The sequence below is a fragment of the Thalassophryne amazonica genome, chromosome 9 (assembly GCF_902500255.1).
Source record: "Thalassophryne amazonica chromosome 9, fThaAma1.1, whole genome shotgun sequence".
NCBI classification, from domain to species: Eukaryota; Metazoa; Chordata; class Actinopteri; order Batrachoidiformes; family Batrachoididae; genus Thalassophryne; species Thalassophryne amazonica.
Window position 1 is genome coordinate 9,436,125 of NC_047111.1, and position 27,968 is coordinate 9,464,092.

General features: G+C 41.8%; 1 protein-coding gene and 1 long non-coding RNA gene across 2 annotated transcripts; one reads left to right on the forward strand and one right to left on the reverse strand.

Moving 5' to 3' along the window:
* Positions 1-202: 202 nt before the first annotated feature.
* On the reverse strand, positions 203-27,863 carry LOC117517265 (enteropeptidase-like). The gene is made up of 3 exons (XM_034178211.1): positions 27,743-27,863; positions 4,707-4,802; positions 203-461 (listed from the first exon to the last, which is right to left on the reverse strand). Exons 1-3 carry the CDS (start codon positions 27,861-27,863, stop codon positions 208-210), a joined length of 471 nt encoding a protein of 156 aa, XP_034034102.1. The 3' UTR covers positions 203-207.
* On the forward strand, positions 5,069-26,855 carry LOC117516721. Its single transcript, XR_004562533.1, has 3 exons — positions 5,069-5,079; positions 9,796-9,801; positions 26,760-26,855. It is a non-coding gene; the product is annotated as an uncharacterized LOC117516721 (long non-coding RNA).
* Positions 27,864-27,968: the final 105 nt, after the last annotated feature.

Here is a 27,968-nt window from a genome sequence, read left to right on the forward strand (position 1 = left end):
TTGGTCAACACACCCAGAATAATTCATTCACTTTCTGCCATGCATCGAGGTCCAGGACACAGTGTCAGGACACTCAGCAGCTTCTCACACATTAAACGCTGGAGGGGTGTTGTTGTCAACCTATAATTCCAACAAGTTTACCAAAAACCTCGAGTCCTCCATGTCTGCTTCCTTGAATGGACATTTAAACACATGCATGATATTAACTCACATGAAATTTAGGTAGTTTAGGTTTAGATCCAGATCACAGTGGACTGTTCTGCATCTACTGTCTATTTTAATCAAAGTAACTCCACCCAGAACCAGATAGGCCCAATGTACCTGACAGGTGTCCACACCACCCTCTGGGTATCCAGCACACAACATGCTGGAGGTGATGTTGTACTCTGGGAGCTGGAGCTGACACTGATCTCGAGCAAGCAAAGGAACCTGGGCCTCCTGCAGAACATTAGGCAGGGAACCTGGAACCACAGATTTACCACATTGTTTAATGGCACAAATCAAAACCATTCAGGATTCAGTTCATTGTGAGTTCTAACATTTTTATTTATTTTTTTTTATTTATTAGTTTATTTGACAGGGACAATACAATCAGACATAGCTACAAATCAAAGCTTGTAGCTGAAGTGATGCATACAGAGTATAGCAACAAGTGCTAATTTACAACTCCCATCCCTGGTTAGGCTTTTCTACTCTAACACGACCTAAAAAACATCTTAATTTACATTTGAACATCTATAATAAATAGAACAGTGCAATTCAAACTCTCATCTCACTCATCTCATTCATTCATTCTCATACAACCCCTGGCAAAAATTATGGAATCACCGGCCTCGGAGGACGTTCATTCAGTGGTTTAATTTGTAGAAAAAAGCAGATCACAGACATGACACAAAACTAAAGTCATTTCAAATGGCAACTTTCTGGCTTAAGAAACACTATAAGAAATCAGGAAAAAAAAAATTGTGGCAGTCAGTAACGGTTACTTTCATGGAATCATGAAAAACAAAAGAACGCTCCAACACATCACTAGTATTTTGTTGCACCACCTCTGGCTTTTATAACAGCTTGCAGTCTCTGAGGCATGGACTTAATGAGTGACAAACAGTACTCTTCATCAATCTGGCTCCAACTTTCTCTGACTGCTGTTGCCAGATCAGCTTTGCAGGTTGGAGCCTTGTCATGGACCATTTTCTTCAACTTCCACCAAAGATTTTCAATTGGATTAAGATCTGGACTATTTGCAGGCCATGACATTGACCCTATGTGTCTTTTTGCAAGGAATGTTTTCACAGTTTTTGCTCTATGCAAGATGCATTATCATCTTGAAAAATGATTTCATCATCCCCAAACATCCTTTCAATTGATGGGATAAGAAAAGTGTCCAAAATATCAACGAAAACTTGTGCATTTATTGATGATGTAATGACAGCCATCTCCCCAGTGCCTTTACCTGACATGCAGCCCCATATCATCAATGACTGTGGAAATTTACATGTTCTCTTCAGGCAGTCATCTTTATAAATCTCATTGGAACGGCACCAAACAAAAGTTCCAGCATCATCACCTTGCCCAATGCAGATTCGAGATTCATCACTGAATATGACTTTCATCCAGTCATCCACAGTCCACGACTGCTTTTCCTTAGCCCATTGTAACCTTGTTTTTTTTCTGTTTAGGTGTTAATGATGGCTTTCGTTTAGCTTTTCTGTATGTAAATCCCATTTCCTTTAGGCGGTTTCTTACAGTTCGGTCACAGACGTTGACTCCAGTTTCCTCCCATTCGTTCCTCACTTGTTTTGTTGTGCATTTTCGATTTTTGAGACATATTGCTTTAAGTTTTCTGTCTTGACGCATTGATGTCTTCCTTGGTCTACCAGTATGTTTGCCTTTAACAACCTTCCTATGTTGTTTGTATTTGGTCCAGAGTTTAGACACAGCTGACTGTGAACAACCAACATCTTCTGCAACACTGCATGATGATTTACCCTTTTTTAAGAGTTGGATAATCCTCTCCTTTGTTTCAATTGACATCTCTCGTGTTGGAGCCATGATTCATGTCAGTCCACTTGGTGCAACAGCTCTCCAAGGTGTGATCACTCCTTTTTAGATGCAGACTAACGAGCAGATCTGATTTGATGCAGGTGTTAGTTTTGGGGATGAAAATTTACAGGGTGATTCCATAATTTATTCCTCAGAATTGAGTGATTCCATATTTTTTCCCTCTGATTGGTCTAAAAAAGTAACCGTTACTGACTGCCACAATTTTTTTTTTCCTGATTTCTTATAGTGTTTCTTAAAGCCAGAAAGTTGCCATTTGAAATGACTTTAGTTTTGTGTCATGTCTGTGATCTGCTTTTTTCTACAAAATTAAACAACTGAATGAACATCCTCCGAAGCCGGTGATTCAATAATTTTGCCAGGGTTGTATGTTTACTGGTGGGTACAGTTTTGGTTTGATTTAAGCCAAGATTTAAGTTTAAAGGTGAACATTTTCAACTCACTGATCGCCTTAATATCTGTGGGCAGTGAGTTCCAGAGTTACAGCTTTTGTAGAAAAGGCTGACTGTTCAAACGAGATTCTGCACTTGGGGATGGTACAGTTATGATTTAAGCTACCTCTTGTTGTCCTGCTGCAGTTTGGTCTCCCTATAAATTCCCTAAGTGGTTCTGGACCCAAATTGTGGTAGCATTTAAAAAATAATTTTAGAAAACAGAAATTGCTAAAACTGTCAAAACTCAATAAGTTATGTTTGTGAAGAATCTGACAGTGATGATGACGGATTGGTTTTCTGTCCATAATTTTGATTGCTTGATTGTAAGTGAACCAATGCGCTTTGTGGCTGAGGGAGCTGCCTGGGCCCATGCTGTCATGCAATAGGAATATGAGAGAATATCATCCCATGCATGTACAGCAGGGCCGCTGGTTTGGAATGAAGTGCCTGATAAGTCTAAACAATTTATATTTCTTTGTATTGTTTTGGATATTTCTTTATGTGTTCATCAAATTTTAGTTGCGGGTCAAGAACCAATCCTAGATATTTCATTTCATTTACTTGTTGTATTTCGCTGTTTTGGAAACTATTTTAAAATGTGTTCTAATTTTTGTTTTGATTGAAAAGCACATAGACACTGTTTTAGTGAGGTTAGGGACTAATTGATTTTTGAAAAGCCACTGACTAACCTCAGCCATACATGCAGATAAAACATCTGCAGCTTGCTCTGGTGTCTTTGCGGGTGCATAAAAAACTGCATCGTCCGCGTAAAGTTGGCAGCGAACATCTGGGCAAGATAGTGGAAGGTCATTTATAAGAGACCAAAAAGCAGTGGCCCCAGTATGGCGCCCTGAGATATTCCCATCAAGATGTTATCAGGGAGGATTTATCCTGGGCCACTCTCACACACTGCTCCCTATCCTGCAGGAAAGAGGTGAACCACTTCATCGCCTCCGAGGAAATGTTAAATGTGGACATTTTGGCTAAAAGGAGGCTATGACTGACTGTTTCAAATGCCTTTTTAAGATCCACAAACACAGCTCCTACCACTTCACCCTTGTCTAGTGAATTTTTAATGTTTTCTATGAAGCAGCAGTTGGGGATCTTAGTTGAATACCCTGCTCTAAAGCCAAACTGCTGTGGGTGGAGGAACTGGTTGGCCTCCAAGTGGTCAGTCAGTTGAGCTGCCACAACTTTTTCAGTAAGTTTTGACAATACAGGTAAAATTGCTATCGGCCTGTAGTTGTGCATAGAGTCCTGGACTCCTGATTTAAAAATTGGGACAATCACAGCTTTTTTCCAGCCTGAAGGAAATTTACATTTTCTAATGGACAAATTAATAAGGCATGTCAAAGGTTTAACTAACAAGTTACTATAACGTTTGAGAAAGCAGGAATTTATATGACAGATATCATTTGCTTTGGAGCTGGACAGTTTTTGGATAATCTTTGATACTTCATTCTCATTCACTTTCTTGTAGACAAAAGTATTCAGAAGAGCACTGTAGTGATTCACTTCAAATGTGGCTCTCTCAAAATCTTGTTAGTTCTTCGATTGATAGCACAAAGTGCTTATTAAATTCATTGGCCATGATGGTGTTTTCATTAATAATTTTGCCATTCACAATTAATTCTTTAATTCCTTTGGACTTGGTTGTTTTATTCGTCAGATTATTCAAATATTTCCAAAGAGAATTACTGTTGCCCATAGAATTGCCTATAAGATTTGTATAATAGGAAGCTTGTGCTTTCCTCAGCTATTTCACTACTTTATTTCTCAAGCTTTTAAAAGTAAAATTATCTATGCTGAGTTTGGACTTCAAGGCCAGATCTCTCTTTTTCATGAGTTTCCTTATATCATTATTTAGCATGGGAGATTGTTTCCCTTTTCTTTGCACTTTTTTTGAATACTGAATTTATTAACTAATTGAGTGATTGCTGCAGTGATTGAATTGCAGCATTCATCAATGTCTTCCAAGGCTAAAATATGTTCCCAATTGAGATGTTTTAGTTCCCTTTCAAATTGAGGGATTTTGGGATAAAGGATTTCATGTCATTTTCATTGTTGTTTAATTTACCAAAGTAGCAAAATCTCTTTTTAGTCAGCTTCCTAGCAGTCAAAGTCAAATTATGGTCAGATAGCCCCGTATATATGTTTTTATAATGTGCTCAGGTTTGTTTGTAAATGCCATGTCAATGCACATGCACTCACCCTGCTCACTGTCTCGTCCCCATCCAGCAATGAAACATTTGGTTCCTGCCTGCAGTTCCTGACTGAGAGGAGGCAAACACACGGGCTGCACGAAAGCTGAAAAACACACCCAGTGGTTTGTGTTTTGAACAGAATACTCTGCACTTTAGCTGTCATCAATTATAAAGAAACAATAAACATATATATTGTATATGTAGCAGCTGCACTCTGCGTTGTGTTGTTATGACTCCGCCCATTCGCTCCCCTCGGGACGCGAACTCACTATCCTCGTCATGGAAGTCTCGAAGCAGAAAGCTAAAACCCAGGGCTCTGGTCTTGTGACCAGTGAAATCCTTTTGAGCTGTTGGAGTGAGGTTTACTAACAATGTGCACAGTGACACCTGCTGGTTACATATATATCAAATATCAATGAAAAATATGAAAAAAATACTCTAGTTGCAAATTTTGAGTTGGATATCTATTTATACATTATTATTTTCATTATCATTATTAAAGTCTATTGGTCAGACTGCATAATGCAAAACACTATAAAAACTGCAGTAACCATATGACATCAGTCAGACCGTGAACTGTTGGACAAGGACGCAACATTTTGTATCCAGGATTTTGGATTTTTATATTTTGTTTGGTTCATTTTCCAGGTGCAGTCATTGATTGTCTGTCCACAAACATACTTTGGTCCTGATGCAGAACAAGTTCAAAAAGCTCCTCAAACAAAAGGCTGCTCCTGCTGAAGTTTAGTGTTGATCCAGGAAAAGATAAAAATGATGAGCAAAACAAACGTTCAAAGCCATCGGTCAGGGGTTAATTTTAGGGTTAGAGTCTTATCTCACTGGGCACGACTATTGGAGAGCAGTTGGAGACATGAAATAGCAACCAAACAAGCAAACGAGCGACAGTATCTCAGTTGGTGTCTCCCTGGTGTCCACTTGAAGATGAAGACAAATGACACATTTGCACACAAAGTGCTCAGCTCTTGTTAACCTGCTATTATGCATGTGAACAGACTCTGGAAATTCCTCCACTGTCTCCAATAATGGCAAAACAAAATAAAATAAATAATAAAGTAAAGAATAATAACATAAGTAAAGATGGCGGCGCTCACGGGTGCAGCGGCTTTTAGCTCTCCAATTTGGTGCTTGTTTTTGTTACTTTTTTCGCGTATATTCTTCAAGTTTTGTAAAGCGAAACACAGCTTCAGCTGTCAGAACCTTATTGACCTCGGTCTGAGGTACAAACTGTCGGTTACGAGCGAATTCCACCAGTACCATAACATCCCAGAAGACAGTGAGAACACCAGGCTCTCCGTGGATTACCAGCCTGCCCAGCAGGCGGAGAAGGCGGCGCAGAGACAGGAAGCAGAAGCGAGGATGTTGGTCTGGCTCCGATGCTAGGCTACATAAACAACCTCACAGGCCAGCATTACCGAGCCTCTTCCTCTCAAACATCAGATCCATCACCCACAAACTGGACAAATTGGAGCTACAGATGGCTACAAACAGCTTTGTGTGGAACTGCAGTGTTATTTTCATCACAGAGACATGGCTTCACCCACTGATCCCTGACACTGCAATCGAGCTAGCAGGCTGCACGCTACACCGGCAGGACAGAACCAGTGATTCGGGTAAGTGCAGAGGTGGAGGGCTCTGTGTTTATGTGAACCACGAGTGGTGCTGCAGCAGCAGGGTCATTGACTCTCACTGTTCTCCTGATTTAGAGGTGCTGGCAGTCTCATGAAGAGTTTTTTTTTATCTCCCAAGGGAGTTCACAGTAGTTGTTGTGTTTGCTGTTTACATCCCATCTGATGCTAATGTTAGCACAGCCCTTAGGCTCTTGCTTGCCTGTGTAACTAAACAGCAGCTGGCCCACCCAGATGGCGTTTGTATTGTTGCTGGTGACTTCAACAAACCGTGTTTAAAGACTGTGCTCCCTACGTTTGTCCAGTACATGAAGTGTGCCACCAAAGGGAAAAATACTTTGGACCATGTTTACTCAAACATAAAACATGCGTACAAAGTCACTCCCCTCCCCATCTTGCTGGATCAGAACATCTCTGCCTGTCCCTCACCCCCACCTACACCCCCATGCTGAGGCGAACCAAGCCACAACGAAAGACTATCCAAACCTGGCCTGAGGGAGCACTCTCCCAGCTACAGGACTGCTTCTCACGAACTGTATGGGATTTATTTTCCAGCCACAACCTGCAGGAGTACACTGACACCGTACTCTCTTACATTAAGAACTGTCACCGTCAACAAAAGGGTCAGGGTTTTTCCGAACCAGAAGCCCTGGATGAACAGCATAGTCCAGTTCCTATTAAAAAGCCACAACACTGCCTTTTAATAGGAGGACAGGGCCCTGTACAGCGTGGCCAGGTCTGACCTGAAAAGAGGCATCAGGGAGGCCAAGGCTGCCTACAAGAAAAAGATAGAGGACCACTTCGCTGTGAATGACCCCAGAAGGATGTGGCAGGGAATAAATCATATAACCAACTACAGAAGCAGCAACCCAGGAAATGCTAGGTCTGACGCCTCGCTGGCAGAGGAGCTAAACCGCTTCTTTGCCCGCTTCGAAGCAGACAGACCAGCTGCAACTCCACACCCACCACCCTCCAGCACTAGCACGCCAACACTTCAGGAACACGAAGTGAGATGTGTGCTGAAGGTGGTGAACCCCAGGAAGGCAGCCAGCCCCAATGGTGTACCTGGAAAGGTACTCAAAGCATGCGCTGACCAACTGGCTGGAGTTTCCACCCACATTTTTAAGCAGTCCCTGTTGCAGGCCAAATCCCTTGTAGGAGTTTGTTCAAATACAACATTTAGAAATCATGCAAAAATGACAAGAAAATTCTAAATGGCCGACTTCCTGTTTGGAGTAGACCCATGGTGCAAGAGACTTTATTGTACATCTATGCAAGTCACACATGGGTACCAATTTTCATCTCCCTACTCCAAAAAAAAACCCCTATGGGGAGGGGTTTTTGAAAGATTCAAGGGGGCGCTATTGAGGCATTTTGCCCCACCCATGGGCGACACCCCTATGAATTGTAAGAGGTTGCCTGTGCTTGACGTGTGTATCAATTTTCATGATGATATGACAAAATTAATGCCGTCAAAAAGAAGATAATTTCATGGCGAAAGGGCCATATTATTCATTCCGTCACACGGACGCCGTTACTCGTAACTTCACGGCGATCATCGCCTATCTTCACCAACTTGTTCTGCATGTTTTAGAAGTGGAATGAAGTTGATGGGGTTACGTATGCGACATCAGGACCTGTTAAAGTAAAAATAGGACATTTCCTGTTTCCACTGGGGGCGCTATGTTGGAGGTGGGAAGTTAATATATGTAGACATTCAGGGTGGAGCCGCAATCATGTCCAGCAATTTTGAAGGATCTACGATGAAGTATGTGGGCGTGACGGCCATTCGAAGTGATACGGCGTGCTCCGAAAAGCTTGCCAAAGTTTGACGAACCCTAGCAGCCACGCTGTTTGACCTAATTACATTCTTTTGATACCTTTTGATCACCATGGGATCATGATGATGTTGACCAAATTTGAAGACAATTGGATGAAATCCCTAGGACGAGTTCATTCAAATGTAAGTACTGGAAATGGCCAAAAATGGCAAAAATTACCTCAAAATCGAAACTTAATATCAAAATGGCCGATTTCCTGTTGACGTTTCATCATGACAGTAAGAGACTTTTTTGTGCGTTCCAGCATGGTAAATGTGTACCGAATTTCGTGAGGCTACGACAAAAAAACCCCTATGCGGAGGATTTTTTTGAAAAATTCTAGGGGGCGTTGTTTTGCAGTTTTGTTGCGACCATGTGCGTGATCCCCAAAATATCAAAATTCGGATGCGACCGTACGACTTGGAACTTGGTGAGTTTTTGAGCATGGGAAAGGGCCGAAATTTGGATTTCATTTTGTGCAGAATAACAGTAATAATAATCATAATAAACAGTGCAATTACAATAGGGTCCTCGTAGGAATTTTTCCTACTCGGGCCCTAATAATAAATAATAGTAATAATAATAATAATAACAATAATAATAATAATAAACAGCGCAATTACAATAGGGTCCTCGTAGGACGTTGTCCTACTCGGGCCATAATAATAATAATAATAATAAATAATAATAAACAGCGCAATTACAATAGGGTCCTCATAGGACTTTTTCCTACTCGGGCCTAATAATCTTGGACTTCAGGTAGGGCAGGGCTGATCCAGCACCGCTCTACATACAAGGGGACTGTGTGGAAAGGGTCAGCTTCATCAGGTTCCTGGGAGTGCAGCTCTCTGACAGCCTCTCCTGGACTGCCAACACCACAGTGGTGGTGAAGAAAGCCCAGCAGCGACTTCACTTCCTGAGGGTGCTCAGGAGGAACAATCTGGAGGAGAAGCTGCTGGTGTTGTTCTACAGAGCCACCATTGAGAGCATCCTGACATACTGCATCACAGCATGGTACAGGGGTGCACAGCAGCAGACAAGAGAGTGCTGCAGAGGGTGATCAAAACGGCCCAGGGGATCACTGGTTGCTCTCTGCCCAGTCTGGAAGACATTGCCAGCTCTCGCTACCTCAGCAGAGCTGCCATCATCAGCAAAGACACATCCCACCCCAGCAAACACCTGTTTGACCTACTACCCTCCGGCCGACGGTATAGGTCAATCAAATCTAGGACAAACAGACTCAGGGACAGCTTTCTCCCCAGAGTGATCACTGCACTGAATAATAACAAATCACTAATCTGCACCTTTTCAAAGTTCTTGTGCAATATCTGTAAACCATGTGCAATATTTCCCATGCAATATTAGCCCACAGTTACATTTTACTTGATCCACATTTTATTTAGTTGTACATATACTTTGAATCATTTATTGTTAAATTTTATTATCTTTTATTTGGCTAACAATTACTCGCACCTCAGAAAAGCACCTTTTGGAGTTGCACTCAAATCTCGTTGCAATGCAAATTACAATGACAATAAAGGCGATTCTGATTCTGATTCTGGCGATTCTGATTCTGAAAATAAAAATAAATAATAATAATAAAACCTACAGCACACTCAGCGATTTGCAGAATGATGTCCCTGCTTGATCGAGTGTCCAATCTTCCATATCCAGTATGAATGAATGAATAAATCAATATCCTTTATTGTTATTGTCACAAGTACAATGCCAATTCCAATGAAGTTGGGATATTGTGTGAAATGTAAATAAAAACAGAATACAATGATTTTCAAATCCTCTTCAACCTATATTCAATTGAACACATCACAAAGATAAAATATTTAATGTTAAAACTGATAAACTTTATTGTTTATGTGCAAATATTTGCTCATGTTGAAATGGATGCCTGCAACACATTTCAAAAAAGCTGGGACAGTGGTATGTTTACCACTGTGTTACATCACCTTTCCTTCTAACAACACTCAATAAGCGTTTGGGAACTGAGGACACTAATTGTTGAAGCTTTGTAAGTGGAATTCTTTCCCATTCTTGCTTGATGTACGACTTCAGTTGTTCAACAGTCCGGGGTCTCTGTTGTCGTATTTTGCACTTCATAATGCGCCACACATTTTCAATGGGCGACAGGTCTGGACTGCAGACAGGCCAGTCTAGTACCTGCACTCTTTTACTATGAAGTCACGCTGTTGTAACACGTGCAGAATGTGGCTTGGCATTGTCTTGCTGAAATAAGTAGGGACGTCCCTGAAAAAGACGTTGCTTGGATGGCAGCATGTGTTGCTCCAAATCCTGGATGTACCTTTCAGCATGTACCTTTCACAGATGCTGGCTTTTGAACTTTGTGCTGGTAACAATCTGGATGGTCTTTTTCCTCTTTTGTCCAGAGGACACGACATCCATGATTTCCAAAAATAATTTGAAATGTGGACTCATCAGACCACAGAACACTTTTCCACTTTGCATCTGTCCATTTCAAATGAGCCCGGGCCCAGAGAAGGCGGTGGAGTTTCTGGATGTTGTTGATGTTTGGCTTTCACTTTGCATGGTAGAGTTTTAACTTGCACTTGTAGATGTAGTGATGAACTGTGTTAACTGACAATGGTTTTCTGAAGTGTTCCTGAACCCACGCGGTAAGATCATTTACACAATGATGTCAGTTTTTAATGCAATGCCGTCTGAGGGATCAAAGATCACGGGCATTCAATGTTGGTTTTTGGCCTTGCCTCTTACGTGTAGGAAGTTCTCCAGATTCTCTGAATCTTCTTATTATATTATGGACTGTAAATGATGGAATCCCTAAATTCCTTGAAAGTGAATGTTGAGAAACCTTGTTCTTAAACTGTTGGATGATTTTTTCATGGAGTTGTTTACAAAGTGGTGATCCTCACCCCATCTTTGCTTGTGAACGGCTGAGCCTTTTGGGGATGCTCCTTTTATACCCAATCATGACACTCACAATTAGTGTCCTCAGCTCCCAAACGCTTATTGAGTGTTGTTAGAAGGAAAGGTGATGTAACACAGTGGTAAACATACCACTGTCACAGCTTTTTTGAAATGTGTTGCAGGCATCCATTTCAAAAGGAGCAAATATTTGCACAAAAACAATAAAGTTTATCAGTTTGAACATTAAATTTCTTGTCTTTGTGGTGTATTCAATTGAATATAGGTTGAAGAGGATTTGCAGATCACTGTATTCTGTTTTTATTAACATTTCACACAACATCCCAACTTCATTGGAATTGGGGTTGTAGAACAACATGGGAAAAGCCATCAGGGAAGCGCATAAAAGTATAATTAAATAAGTAATATGAGCGAATTTCAATTTAATTTCATTTATATAGCACCAAATCACAACAGAATTGCCTCAAGGTGCTTCACACAAGTAAGGTCTAGCCTTACGAACCCCAAGAGTAACAGTGGTAAGGAAAAACTCCCTCTGAGGAAGGAACCTCAAGCAGACAAGACTCAAAGGGATGACCCTCTGCTTGGGCCATGATACAGACACAAATTACAGAACAATTCTCAAAACGAATATACAGGAAATGCTGTTGGTGCACAGGACAGGAGGGTCTCCAGCACAAATACAACTCCCATCTCTGGATGGAGCTGCACCTTAAACAGAGAGAAAAAGAGAATCAGGCTTCAGAAAGACAAGAAATACAGGATAATTTGTCAGCATTAAACAACAAGAAAACAGAAGAAATACTAAGGTGATTGCCGGCCACTAGCCCTAAGCTTCACTAAAAGACCCACAATTTAGGTAAAGTTGAGGCCGCGGCACGCTCCGTTTACTAATAAAGTTAATTTAAAGAGTAAAAAGCATAAAACAAAACTGTATCAGTATGCTAGCCATACGAAAGGGAAAATAAGTGCGTCTTAAGTCTGGACTTGAAAGTCTCCACAGAATCTGTTTTATTGACGCAGGGAGTTCATTCCATAGAATAGGGGCACGATAAGAGAAAGCTCTATGACCTACAGACTTCTTATTCACCCTAGAGACACAAAGTAGTCCTGCACCCTGAGAACGCAAAGCCCGGGCCAGTATATCAGGTTTAATTAGGTCAGCTAGGTTGGGAGGTGCCAGTCCATGAACAATTTTATACACTAGTATCAGAAACTTAAAATCTGATCTCACTGGGACAGGAAGCCAGTGAAGAGATTCCAAAATAGATGTAATGTGGTCGAACTTTCCACTTCATGTCAAAAGTCTGGCTGCAGCATTTTGAACAATTGGAGAGCCTTATGCTAGACTGCAGTAAACCAGAAAATAGAACATTGCAGTAGTCCAATCGAGAAGACACAAACGCATGGATCAGGGTCTCAGCATCAGCCATAGACAGGATGGGATGAATCTTCGCTATATTTTGCAGGTGGAAAAAAGCAGTCCTCATAATATTTCTAATGTGGAGGTCAAAGGACAATGTAGGATCAAAAATGACACCAAGGATCCTCACTTTGTCAGTGTGATGTATGACACACGAGCCACGGCTAAGCGTTAACTGGTCAAATTGATGCAGATGTCTCACTGGACCAAGAACCGTCATTTCAGTCTTATCAGAGTTTTAAAAGTCTGAAGTTTCTAGACATGCAACTTCTCACTTATGCAAGCATGTATAACTGAGTATCATCTGCATAGCAGTGAAAGGCAATCCCAAACACCGCTCTGCCATGTACAAAACAGTGAGAATGACTTGTCAAGTATGACGTCAGTCATGCAAGGGCACATCGCAGTAATCCCAAAATGATTTTCCAGCCAATCAAGCAGAATATGATGATTCACAGTATGAATGCAGCACTGAGATCTAACAGCACTAGAACTGTAGTGGTGTCGGAATCAACAGTCTTTATGTCTGTAAGACAATCCTGCAGTTTAGCTAATTGGTGTGTATCCTCTGGCTTCATGGATAGATAAAGCTGGGTATCATCTGCGTAACAATGAAAATTTAAGCAATACCGTCTAATAATACTGCCCTAAGGGAAGCATGTATAAAGTGAATAAAATTGGTCCTAGCACAGAACCTTGTGGAACTCCATAATTAACTTTAGTCTGTGAAGAAGATTCCCCATTTACATGAACAAACTGTAATCTATTAGACAAATATGATTCAAACCACCGCAGCGCAGTGCCTTTAATACCTATGGCATGCTCTAATCTCTGTAATAAAATTTTATGGTCAACAGTATCAAAAGCAGCACTGAGGTCTAACAGAACAAGCACAGAGATGAGTCCACTGTCCGAGGCCATAAGAAGATCATTTGTAACCTTCACTAATGCTGTTTCTGTACTATGATGAATTCTAAAACCTGACTGAAACTCTTCAAATAGACCATTCCTCTGCAGATGATCAGTTAGCTGTTTTGCAACTACCCTTTCAAGAATTTTGAGAGAAAAGGAAGGTTGGAGATTGGCCTATAATTAGCTAAGATAGCTGGGTCAAGTAATGGCTTTTTAAGTAATGGTTTAATTACTGCCACCTTAAAAGCCTGTGGTACATAGCCAACTAACAAAGATAGATTGATCATATTTAAGATCGAAGCATTAAATAATGGTAGGGCTTCCTTGAGCAGCCTGGTAGGAATGGGGTCTAATAAACATGTTGATGGTTTGGATGAAGTAACTAATGAAAATAACTCAGACAGAACAATCGGAGAGAAAGAGTCTAACCAAATACAGGCATCACTGAAAGCAGCCAAAGATAACGATACGTCTTTGGGATGGTTATGAGTAATTTTTTCTCTAATAGTTAAAATTTTGTTAGCAAAGAAAGTCATGAAGTCATTACTAGTTAAAGTTAATGGAATACTCAGCTCAATAGAGCTCTGACTCTTTGTCAGCCTGGCTAGAGTGCTGAAAAGAAACCTGGGGTTGTTCTCATTTTCTTCAATTAGTGATGAGTAGAAAGATGTCCTAGCTTTACGGAGGGCTTTTTTTATAGAGCAACAGACTCTTTTTCCAGGCTAAGTGAAGATCTTCTAAATTAGTGAGACGCCATTTCCTCTCCAACTTACGGGTTATCTGCTTTAAGCTGCGAGTTTGTGAGTTATACCACGGAGTCAGACACTTCTGATTTAATGTTCTCTTTTTTAGAGGAGCTACAGCATCCAAAGTTGTCTTCAATGGGGATGTAAAACTATTGACGAGATACTCTATCTCACTTACAGAGTTTAGGTAGCTACTCTGCACTGTGTTGGTATATGGCATTAGAGAACATAAAGAAGGAATCATATCCTTCCTGCATGCTCCTGGCTCCCACACCACTCTCTGCACTACGTCATGTTGGAACTCATCTGCTCTCTGCCTCAGAGTGCATAGCTCTGCCATGTTTAGCTAGGTTCCTGCATGTCTGTGAGATCCCGTTCTCACGCTGCTCCTGTTTGTGACTGTGCATGGCCAAGAACTGTTTCCAAGAACTAGTTCCAAGAACTGTTTCCAACAAATAGTGCCAAGAACAGATTCCCAAGAACTGTATGAGCTCTGATGCAGAACAAATAAGAACTTTCCGAGTCATTTCAAAAGCCAGGTCCTGCTTAATTGAATATGCGTCATTAGACACACAGCATCTGACCTCTGAGGACAATTCATGAACTGTGAACATTCCTGCCTTAAGCCTACAGTGAACTGTTTGTGGTTCAAGGCTTCCAGTGTTACAAGTGCAGTCACTCACCTCTGTTTTTTTCCGTCCTCATAGTTCCTTGTCCTCATCTCTCTGCATCCCACCTGGCTGAGGGAGTCCCAAACAGGGAGTCCCAAACAGGAAGTGCCAAATTTTGAGTCCACAGTGCAACATGAAATGTCAAATGTCAAACACTTCCTGGATTGACAGGCGAGATCCCATGGAATCTCGGGGGAACTCAGTGTTGAAATGTTGAAATGTTAAACACTTCCTGGCAATGGGTGGAGCTAAAGTGGAGGCCAGGGTTGCACTGGACTATCCTGCAATCTGATTGGACACAGATGATTTTTCAATTTAATTTATTTCCATTTATTTTAATTTGTACGAGGTCTGTCCAAAAAGTAACGGACCTTTTTATTTTTTTCAAAAACTATATGGATTTGAATCATGTGTGATTGCATCAGCCAAGCTTGAACCTTCGTGCACATGCGTGAGTTTTTTTCACGCCTGTCAGTTGCGTCATTCGCCTGTGGGTAGGCTTTGTGTGAGCAGTGGTCCACCCCCCTCGTGGGATTTCTTTTGTCTGGGAAATGGCTGAGCAACTACTGGTTTGCTCCATGAAATTTTTTTCAGAAACTGTTAGAGACAGCCAGTTGGAAACCATTTGAAAGATTCAGATGGATATCGGTGAATATTCTGTCGGCGTCATGCGGATTAAGGACTGTTAAAACTTTTTTAAAGACGGCCCACAACGGTGGAGGGCGCGTGGCACACCGAGCGGCCATCGACAGGCTGGATCGACCAGATCATTTCTAAACTGAACGCTGTGTTGATCCGGGACATCGTGTAACTACCACAGAAATGGCAAGAGAGCTGGACATAGCACTTTTGTGGCACATTCCACTGTTACAGGAGATTCTGTAATGAAAAACATGTGGAGGATTTCGCGCGTCAGCACGGAACTGCTCATGGCACGCAACAATAAAAAAAAAACCTCCATGTTGGAAACCATTCAGAAGATTCAGATGGCTTTCGATGGCTTTCAGTCGAGTATCTGAGAAATTGTGTAACAACTGCACATGCCACAACATGTCCTGTGAGACTTCCAACACGGAGGTGTTTTTTTGTTGCACGCCATGAGAGGCTCCGTGCCGACGCACGAAATCCTCTGCACATCTTTCATTATAAAATTTCCTGTAACAGTGGAATGTGCCGCAAAAGTGCTATGTCCAGCTCTCTTGCCATTTCTGTGGTAGTCACACGATTCCCCGGCGCAACTTCAACTTTGTCACTGATTCATGAACATTGTTCTCAAGAATCTGCTGATATTGACTGGAATCCATGTGACCCTCAACTTTAACAAGATTCACAGTACCTGCACTGGCCACACAGCCCCACAGCATGATGGAACCACCTCCAAATTTTACTGTAGGTAGCAAGTGTTTTTCTTGGAATGCTGTGTTCTTTTTCAGCCATGCATACCGCACCTTGTTATGTCCAAATAACTCAATTTTAGTTTCATCAGTCCACAGCACCTTATTCCAAAATGAAGCTGGCTTCTCCAAATGTGCTTTAGCATACCTCAAGTGACTCTGTTTGTGGCATGTACGCAGAAAAGGCTTCCTCTGCATGACAGCATCATACAGCATCTCTTTGTGCAAAGTGTGCTGTATAGTTGATAGATAGATAGATAAAGATAAGATAGATAAATACTTTGATACCCCAAATGAGAAATTCAGTTGTCCAGCAGTAACACATCCACGCATAGACACATAAAAAATACATACATAGTTAAACTAAAAATCACTAACAAATAAAGTGCAAATGTTCAGACCGAGCTGTTATAAAGTCTTATAGCAGAGGGGACAAAAGAGCTCTTATATCGTTCTGTTCTGCAGCGCAGGGAAAGTTGCTGTTGCCTGTTGCTGCGGTTGCTCCTCTGAGCAGACTGTTATGTAAGGGATGCCTGGTGTTACACAGGCTGCCCTTCATTAGAGTCCTCATCCTCCTCTCCAGCACAGCTCCAACAGAGTCTGCCCTCCTCCCCATCCCCATCACTGACTCAAATCAAATCAATTTTATTTATATAGCACCAAATCACAACAAACAGTTGCCCCAAGGCGCTTTATATTGTAAGGCAAAAGCCATACAATAATTACAGAAAAACCCCAACGGTCAAAACGACCCCCTATGAGCAAGCACTTGGCGACAGTGGGAAGGAAAACTCCCTTTTAACAGGAAGAAACCTCCAGCAGAACCAGGTTTAGGGAGGGGCAGTCTTCTGCTGGGACTGGTTGGGGCTGAGGGGAGAGAATCAGGAAAAAGACATGATGTGGAAGAGAGCAGAGATCAATCACTAATGATTAAAAGCAGAGTGGTGCATAAAGAGCAAAAAGAGGTGAATAAAAAGAAACACTGGGTGCATCATGGGAAACCCCCCAGCAGTCTAAGTCTATAGCAGCATAACTAAGGGATGGTTCAGGGTCACCTGATCCAGCCCTAACTATAAGTTTTGATAAGCTTATAACTATAAGCTAAATGATCAGAGTACTTATTGTAAGGGGAAAAGTTTGATGTAGGCCATAAAAGAACTCCAGGTTTCAGAAAAGCTTCTTTTGCTTGTCTTGTATCTGAACTTTTCCAGAGGCAGTAAGGAAAACACCTCCTTCAACCACTGTGGAGACAATTTTTCTTGGCTTCTTAACTAGTACTGTGCCTGTGGTCTTCCATTTCCTCACTATGTCCCTCACAGTGGAAACTGACACCTGAAATCTCTGAGATAGCTTTTTGTATCCTTCCCCTAAACCATGATGTTGAACAGTCTTTATTTTCAGGTCATTTGAGAGTTGTTTAGAGGCTCCCATGTTGCCACTCATTAGAAGAGATGCAAAGAGGAAAAACATTTGTAAATGGACATTTTCTGTAAATACTAGAAACTTCATTTCACTTCTCAAATATCAGTGTGTTTCTCTGCTATTTGATATATTTAACTGAAATTTCTGATCCAGACAACCAATGATTTATAAAGGAATATCATGAAAATTATCAGGGGTGCCCAAACTTTTGCATACAACTGTAAGTTTATATAGTCAAAGCAAGTGTTGGAGCAAAAAAAAGTCCTCTTCCTCTTTCTTGTGCTTGCTTTCTCCCTCTCTTTTCCTCTCTTTCCCTCTCTCATCTCTCTTCCCGGTCTCTTTCTCTCTTTCCCTCTCTCATCTCTCTTCCCGGTGTCTCTCTCCCTCTCTCTCTCTCTCTCTCCCTCCCTCTCTCTCCATCCCTCCCTCCCTGTCTTTCCCTGGCTCACTCTCCCTTTTCTTGCTAAGAGCAAAGTTGGAACTTTTTAGAAACACGATGACTTTCAACTGTAAAATAAACCTTAAATTTGTAAATGTATCATCAGCAAAGCTCACGCGTGGTACTCTGGATTAATACTGAAGAATTTTAATGGAGTTACAGAAACAAACTCTGTGCAGCTCTGCTCTTGTGCTCTAAACTGCTTTTCATAGCGTTTCAATCCATGGGACGCCAAAACGGTTGATTTTTTTCAGCACACATTTCTAGTTCTTTTTTCATAAAATCCTTCCTCGACGGCACTGACAATTTGAACTCAAGAGTCTAAATTTGGTGCTGCCAGGGTTTAAAACCCTCAGCTGCGGTGCATGGAAGAAACAGCTCTGCTTCAGCTCAGAAACCTCCCCCGTCCCCCTTGCATCCTCAAGCTGAGTAGTAAACAGCAGAGAGCAAACAGCAGTTGAGAGGTTTCACAGGGTTCTCTCTGGTATCAGAAAATGCTGCAGGTTGGATCGGTATTTTCCGATACTTCAATTACCTTGGTTTCAGAACCAGTAACCGATATTGGATCAGATCTGCCACACCCCTAGTTTTATTGCACCTCCTTAGATGGATCTTCTTGATGGGATCTGGGATTTTGTCTTTTATTTTATTTCTCTTAGATTTCTTTTTTACAGAGTGCACTGGGCCCCAAACCCAGGGTCTGCAGTTGCATCCTAATCATGACTGGCATTGTATCTGAGGGCTCTCTTCAAGATGGCGACTGTTCCCTTAACTGCGGATATCTGCACCTCATGGGCACGTGGGTGACCAGGGATTGCCTCGAGATATTTCTTCAGGTTCTTCTTCATAAGCCCTGGTGCCCCCACCACAAGTGGTATGATATCTATTTCATTCAATGACCATGTTGTTCATAGGTCATTTTTAAGGTTTTGGTATTTCATGATTTTCTCACTTTTAGCCATGTTAATGCTCCCCTGAAGCATTTACTCAAAAAAGTGTGAAGGACCTAAATGACATGATGAGATGCTTAAGAGCTTCACTCGTTCATGTCTGTGACGACATATACATATTAGAAAATAGAAAAATAAAGCAGATATCAATATCAGCACAAATCAATCAACTTTCAATCAACTTTTTTTTTATATAGCGCCAAATCACAACAAACAGTTGCCCCAAGGCGCTCTATATTGTAAGGCAAGGCCATACAATAATTATGAAAAACCCCAACGGTCAAAACGACCCCCTATGAGCAAGCACTTGGCTACAGTGGGAAGGAAAAACTCCCTTTTAACAGGAAGAAACCTCCAGCAGAACCAGGCTCAGGGAGGGGCAGTCTTCTGCTGAGACTGGTTGGGGCTGAGGGAAAGAACCAGGAAAAAGACATGCTGTGGAGGGGGGCAGAGATCGATCACTAATGATTAAATGCAGAGTGATGCATACGGAGCAAAAAGAGAAAGAAACAGTGCATCATGGGAACCCCCCCACAGTCTACGTCTAAAGCAGCATAACCAAGGGATGGTCCAGGGTCACCTGATCCAGCCCTAACTATAAGCCTTAGCGAAAAGGAAAGTTTTAAGCCTAATCTTAAAAGTAGACAGGGTATCTGTCTCCCTGATCTGAATTGGGAGCTGGTTCCACAGGAGAGGAGCCTGAAAGCTGAAGGCTCTGCCTCCCATTCTACTCTTACAAACCCTAGGAACTACAAGTAAGCCTGCAGTCTGAGAGCGAAGCGCTCTAATGGGGTAATATGGTACTACGAGGTGCCTAAGATAAGATGGGACCTGATTATTCAAAACCTTATAAGTAAGAAGAAGAATTTTAAATTCTATTCTAGAATTAACAGGAAGCCAATGAAGAGAGGCCAACACGGGTGAGATATGCTCTCTCCTGCTAGTCCCCGTCAGTACTCTAGCTGCAGCATTCTGAACCAACTGAAGGCTTTTTAGGGAACTTTTAGGACAACCTGATAATAATGAATTACAATAGTCCAGCCTAGAGGAAATAAATGCATGAATTAGTTTTTCAGCATCACTCTGAGACAAGACCTTTCTGATTTTAGAGATATTGCGTAAATGCAAAAAGGCAGTCCTACATATTTGTTTAATATGCGCTTTGAATGACATATCCTGATCAAAAATGACTCCAAGATTTCTCACAGTATTACTAGAGGTCAGGGTAATGCCATCCAGAGTAACGATCTGGTTAGACACCATGCTTCTAAGATTTGTGGGGCCAAGTACAATAACTTCAGTTTTATCTGAGTTTAAAAGCAGGAAATTAGAGGTCATCCATGTCTTTATGTCTGTAAGACAATCCTGCAGTTTCGTAGATACATCTACGTAGATACATTCATACTGATTACAAAAATCCCATTATTACGTTTCACCTTTACATTCTGACTGTGTTCACTTTGGCTGTTGCTGATGGATTAAAAACTGTTCTTAAATGTGCTTGTCCTCGCTTTAGTTAATCTGTAGCATGTGCCTGATGTAGCCGTTCAAACAGAGCATGACCCGGGTAAGTGTCCTTTATGATGTTACAGACTTTTCTTAGACAACGGGAGCTATGTGTTGTAAAAGTGTAGTGACACGGACCCACAACAGGGGGCGCAAATGAACGGTCAATATATGAGCCAAAATATAACAATTTAATGTTGTGAAGGTGCACAACGAATACACAGACAATCTCAGAATATGATTACAGTCAATCCACACAGGTGACGTGTGGGCAGGCTCGAGGATAGAAGATGTCTGTCCTGAGAAGAGCCGGAACCACACGATTTCCGCCGCCACCGAACATGGTGAATACTGGAGCTGCCAAGTCCCGAATTCCCAGGTGATCACCGTCCCCGACTGTCGGATCTGGTACTGCTGGCGAAGAACAAAGACAGTCAAGTGTGGGTGTGTGTACACACAGTAACAATAACGGTGGGAATGCCACCTCCACCTCTCACTCAATATGCTGATGAATTTACAGTGATCCCTCAGAGGAAAAGAGTGCCGTCCTGCACTCACTCAGCCTCCACAGGAAGAGGGACCGGTACTCCTGCAAACACTCACAATATACAGCTTATAAGTAAACACAAATGGCTGAGGATATTACCTCCATAGAAGTACGATATCTCGGCGATGAGGTGGAGATGACGTCTGGGTTTTATGGAGTGAGATGATGAAGAATGAGTGACAGCTGTCAGGACATAATGAGTAACAGCTGTCACTCCCGGCTGTGTCCATGGCGGCAGCGCCCTCTCGTGCCTGAAGCCCGCACTTCAGGCAGGGCGCCCTCTGGTGGTGGGCCAGCAGTACCTCCTCTTCTGGCGGCCCACACAACACTATGAATTTCTTTGGGAAGGGAGCAGCAAACAGTCTTTGGGCCGCGTTAATGACCCTCTGGAGCATTTTCCTCTGAACCACTGTCCAGCTGGTGAACCACACACAGACACAGTAGGACATTATGTTCTCAACAGAGCACCACTAAAAGGTGGTGCTGTGTGCTAACATCACACACAGCAGTCTGTGTGTGATCTTACATTTCCTAAGCAGGAAGTTCAGTCTCTGCTGGGCCTTTTTCAGAAGCTTAGAGGTTTTGAAATTCCAGGTCAGGTCCTCCTTGATGTGGACTCCCAGGAAGTGAAAGTCAGCACCCCCCCCCCACACACACACACACAGTCCCCGCTGATGATCAGTGGTGAAATGTCCGCTTTCTGTTTTCTAATGTCAGTGATCATGTCCTTGGTCTTGGAGATGTCAAGAAGCAAGTTCTCTGTGCCCCATGCTGTCAGCCTCTCAATCTCGTCCCTATGGATGGGCTCACCCCCCCCCCCCCCAACGCCGAGATGAGCCCCACCACTGTGGTGTCATCTGCATACTTGACCATGGTGTTATTATGGTGAACGGGGGTGTAGAGGGTGTACAGCAGGAGGCTCAACACACACTCCTGTGGACAGCCAGTGCTGAGGCTCAGGGTGGAGGATGTGTGTTGACCTGCTCTGACTCTCTGGCAGAGGAAGCTGTGGATCCACATGCAGGTGGAGTGTGGCAGTCAAATGTCCATCAGTTTGCTCACCAGTCTGTGGGGGATGATGGTGTTGAATGTAGAGCTATAGTCCTGCTCGAGATGGGACAATGCAGCATGGAGGGCGAACGCATCTTTGGTGGATCTATGAGCCCTGAAAACAAACTAATAAGGGTTAAACTTTTGGGGAGAAGTGATGTGAGCTCTGACCAGATGATCAAAGCATTTCATGACCACTGGTGTCAGTGAAACTGACGTAGTCATTAAAGGTGGAAATGGGGGTTTCCTGGGCAGGAAGACAGTGGTGGAGGATTTCAGATGGGATGGGACAATGAATTAGGACAGGGAAAGGTTGAAAGTCCTGGTGAGGACTCCTGCTAGCTGGTCAGTGCAGTCCCTCAGCACACGTCCGGAGACACTGTCAGGTCCAGCAGCCTTCCTCAGCCTGACAACCTGCAGCATAGCCTCACCATGCTCCACCACAGTGAGGCTGTAGCTGCGGTGGGCTGTCAGGTGCGGCACTGCTGCCTGCAATGGCTTCAACTCAAAGCAGGTAATGATGAGGTTCGGCTCCTCTGCCAGCAAGGCGTCACCATCAGCAGCAGTCCTACAGTTGGTCCTACAGCTGGTCCTACAGTTGGTCCTACAGTTGGTCCTACAGTTGGTCCTACAGTTGGTCCTACAGCTGGTCCTACAGTTGGTCCTACAGCTGGTCCTACAGCTGGTCCTACAGTTGGTCCTACAGCTGGTCCTACAGTTGGTCCTACAGTTGGTCCTACAGCTGGTCCTACAGTTGGTCCTACAGCTGGTCCTACAGTTGGTCCTACAGTTGGTCCTACAGCTGGTCCTACAGCTGGTCCTACAGCTGGTCCTACAGTTGGTCCTACAGCTGGTCCTACAGTTGGTGAGTTGCTGGATACTGCTGTTGGATCTGTTGGCACGTCAGCAGAAAGATTACCAAAGTCAAAGTGTCTTTATTAGCGCCTTGGGGCAACTGTTTGTTGTGATTTGGCGCTATATAAAAAAATTGATTGATTGATTGAATTAGTCCTAAAAAAATCACTTCCTGACACTCGTCTGCAGACTGACTCTGTACACCCAAACAGATCAAAGGGAACAATGTGATTATTAACCATCAGATGACAAATTAAAACCTCTTAAACCACATGCAAACTGTGACACCACCACCTCCCTGAAGGAGACAATGGCATCTCCTTAAAAAAAATAAAAAATAAATAAATAAATAAATAAATATATATATATAGAGAGAGAGAGAGAGAGAGAGAGAGAGAGAGAGAGAGAGAGAGAGAGTGTCAAATCCAAACAAAACAGGTCCTGTACAAAATTCAGAAATAGCTGCATACATGAAAATACAAAAACAAGAACATAAGGTGCTTATTGAATATTATTTACAAATAATAAAAGAAAATATAGGGCAACCAAACATTTACAAATCAAATTTGTCTATAAAAGAAACTACTTTTAAAACATTACTGGATTCAATCAATGATAGAGATTTATAATTAAGTTGTAGTTGTGTATGTAATGTTTGCTTAGTAAAATTATATAATTTTTATATTATTATAGATATTATTATATTATTAATATTACCCCCCCCCCCCCCCCCCCCCCCACCCACACACACCCTTTTAAGCATTTTCCTTATTTTGCCTTTAATCTTCTGGAGGGGCTCTGCCCCCCATACTGTCCACCTTTTTAAGTTTTTTTTTTTTTTTGGCTTTTCAGCTGACCCTCTAATTACAGCCCTCTTAACCCCCTGCCACTTTAAGCATGTTGTTAAATATAGATGTAAATTAATATTCAACGTTTTCAGCAAGTTGACAGTAGAGCTGTACAATATGGACATATTACTGTATCTCAATATTGTCATAATATGCATATGTCGCGGACATGAGCGAGCAAAGCACTTCAGCATCTAACCATGTCGTTTAGGTCCTTCAGACTTTTTTCAGTAAAATGGTTCTTGAGAGCATGAGCATGACTGAAACCTTTCATCTTCTGGGGGGGGGGGGGGGGCTCTGCCCCCATACAACCCCACCTTTTTAAGCATTTTTCTTTTTTGCTTTTCAGCTGACCCCCCTAATTACAGCCCTCTTAGCCCCCTGCCACTTTAAGCATTTTTTAAATGTAGATGTAAATTAATATTCAAAGTTTTCAGCTCGTCGACAATAGGGCTGTACAATATGGCCAAATTATCGTATCTCTTTATTGTCATATAAATTGTCATGTAAATGTCACTTATATACATGCTGTCCATTTTCTTGAGCCACTTAGGTGGGTAGGGAGAGTTCCCATGGGATAAAAAAAGCTTTTCAACCTACCATCCCTGGTTCTCAAGACCAGGCACCGAAGTGGAAATACTCTTTTTTTTTTAAAGATATTTATGTGTACCTTAGTAAACACAAGTACTTAGTAAACAAGTTCCACATTAGATTTGGAATGAATAATAGAAGATATACCTTACTGAATTATCATTAGCAGTATGATATACAATATGACTATGATTTGACACAAAGTGCAGCAACAGTGATTAATAAACATTCTTAAATAAAACAGTAATAATACCACACTCATTTTGCACTCATCATAAGGTCAGGATACTGTGCTCTCCAAACGTATTGGAACACTTGGATTTTCACATATTTTAATTTGTTTATGCCATTTTAAATACAAGAAATACAAAAAAATAAATAAAAAAATAAAAAAATAAAAAGAATAAAAATTTCTAAAATTACCTTCCTCAAACTGAAAGCAAATCTCTAAAACTTGATAAAACCTGTAAATAATAATACATTTTATTGTCAGTTTTCTTTAGACAAGTCAGGGGATGGAAACATATGTCTTGAACTTTATTTACACCACTTCATCAGGAAGCTGGATTTTATATTTTTAATTAATTTATATCAAGTTGTAGAGCTTTCAGTTTGAGTTAAGGAAGATAATTTTAGAAAAAATGTATTTGAAATAGAATAAACAAATTAAAATGTGTGAAATACCAAGTGTTCCAATACTTTTGAGGGCAATTGACAAACACTGAGGAGCAGCATCTTACATCTCATATATAGGGCAGCAGATAAGAGAATATTTAGAGTGGAATCCTGCAAATGGTGATACAAGCATCATATTTATCACAAATAATCCATAGACATGAACTCTTTAAAAAAAACTGATTGGCCACTTGAATTTTCAATAGGCAGCCAGGTAGGGGTCAACTGAAGAATTACACAGGGGTCAAAATAAAAAGATGCTCCAATCATATAAAAAAACTACACCACATTATTTGCCTGATCATAAAGATTCCAAAAAAGGTATAATTTGGACAATCTGTGACTGAAAGTTATGGAGTTATGAGGTAAACGCAGTAAGAATGTTGACAAAAGTCAGTTTCAGTTTGTACAGGGGTCAAAAGTTAAAGTTACTCCATTAATTTTGCTCCAGGTGTATTTGTGCTTCAAATTGTACTCCAAAGAACTTGCCAGTGGATGACATCAATACTAAGCTTCTGGCCCAGCTTCCAGGACAGGCCTCCAGCTACATATCAGTTGACACAGTGCCTGATCCAGATGAGGTGGTTGACTACCCAATTGAATTCCTTAACAGCCTGGCACCAGCAGGCCTCCCACCATACAGCTTGGTGCTCAAAGTTGGTGTCCCAGTCATGCTCGACCCACCCAAGCTCTGCAATGGAATGTGCCTCACAATTAAGACGTTGATGCCAAGAGTCCTGGATGCCACAGTAATGACAGGCAGGGCCAAGGGAGATGTCTTTATACCAAAGATTCCACTTATCCCATCAGACATGCCATTTGAGTTCAGGCATCTGCAGTTCCCAGTCAAACCCAGCTTTGCAATGTCCATCAACATGGTTCAGGGACAGTCCCTTAAGGTGGTTGGACTGAATCTGGCAGAGCCTGTGTTCTCCCACAGCCAGTTGTATGTCAGCTGCTCCAGGGTTGTTAACCCAGAACAGCTGTACATCCACTCGCCAGGTGGCATGACAAGGAACATTGTCTATCAAGAGGCTCTTCAAAACTAATGGTCAGAAAACACTAGTGAATTTCATGAAGAAATATTTCTCCATTCTAATATTTACATTTGCTGTTTAACGCCATTTTATGTTTGTAAAATTGCAATGTGAAAACACCGCTACCTCAATTTTGATTCATTGATATTTACATGTACTGTTACCTATCTTTTGTGTGTAATTTTGTTATAAATTTGATTGCAAAACAAAGTCTGCATGAAGGACTTGAAATGTGTTTGTCTTTTAACCAAGTATTTCCACTTAGTTTGGCGAGTCCACCGCTTATAGTTCTGCTGGACAAACTTTAGCCCATTAAATATTACATTTGTAAGACATCAGCATTACAAAAACAAATGTTGGGCAATTGTTTTGATTAAAATGATTGGCATTTGGCCTATGTCTAAAACACGTTAACCAGGGCAGTGCCGGGTACCCAGCTAGTGTGTGTGTGTGTGTGTGTATATATATATATATATATATATATATATATATATATATATATATATATATATATATATATATATCATGAAAGATATTCACGTTTTGTGAAACCCGTGTTCACGTGTTCTGTCCACCTAGTCCTGAGTCTTCCCCAGGGTCTCCTTCCAGCTGGATGAGCCTGGAACATCTCCCGAGGGAGGCGCCCAGGAGGCATCCTTACCAGATGCCCAAAGCACCTCAGCTGGCTCCTTTCAACACAAAGGAGCAGCGACTCTACTTCAAGCTCCCCACAGATGACTGAACGTCTCACCCTATCTTTAAGAGAGACACCAGCCACCCTCTTGAGGAAGCCCATTTTGGCTGCTTGTACCTGCGATCTAGTTCTTTCGGTCATGAGCCAACCCTCATGACCCTAGGTGAGAGTAGGAACAAAGATCGAGAGCTTTGCCTTTTGGCTCAGCTCCCTTGTCAACACAACAGTACGGTAGAGCGAATGCAACACCGCCCCTGCTGCGCTGATTATCCAGCCAATCTCATGCTCCATTGTCCCCCACTCATGAAGAAGACCCCGAGGTACTTGAACTCCTTCACTTGGGGCAAGACTGTATTCCCTACCTGGAAGTATAATATAGGGATAAACTGTGAAGTGTAATGTTGCGTTTAAGGTCAGGGGTTAATGTTAATGTTAGGGTCAGGGGTTAATGTTGGGGTTCATGTCTGGGTTTAACAGAACTTTAAAATCTGACCTCACATGGGCAGGAAGCCAGTGGAGGCAAAAAAAAAAATGTTCTTCTCTTGGTTAGAACTCCAGCAGCAAGATTTTGATACATTTTAACAGTCATAATAATATTAAAAATATTAGTTTGTGGCAAACCAGAAAAAAAAATTACAGTGAAAGAATCAGAAGAACAACAAAAACAGAAAGTCCAGGAAAGTAGGCTGAGGTGGTCTGGACACATGATCAGAAGACACAATGAATATATTCATTAAAAGAGGGTTGAAAATGGATGTCCAAGAGAAGAATAAAGTAAAGGTTGAGGTTAAAGGAAGATGAGGAGGAAAATGAGGTTCAGGACCAGACCATCCGAACCATGGAGTCATATGGGTGAGAGAAAAGCTGAAGAGTGTAAGTAGCTTTAAAAGTCACTGACCGCTGAAGTGGACTGGCTCCTGCAGGTGGATCATGGCAATGTCAGCTTGCTTGGTCTGTCTGTTGTACTCTTTGTGAATAAAGATCCGATCCACATTTCGGGTTTGGACCTCCAACGACATCATGTCAGTTTGGTGGTGCAGACCAAAGACAGCGTTCCAGTATTGTAGGTGAAGATTTTTTCTTTTGGAGAGAGAATTATGTCATTTGAAAACCAACAAACAAAT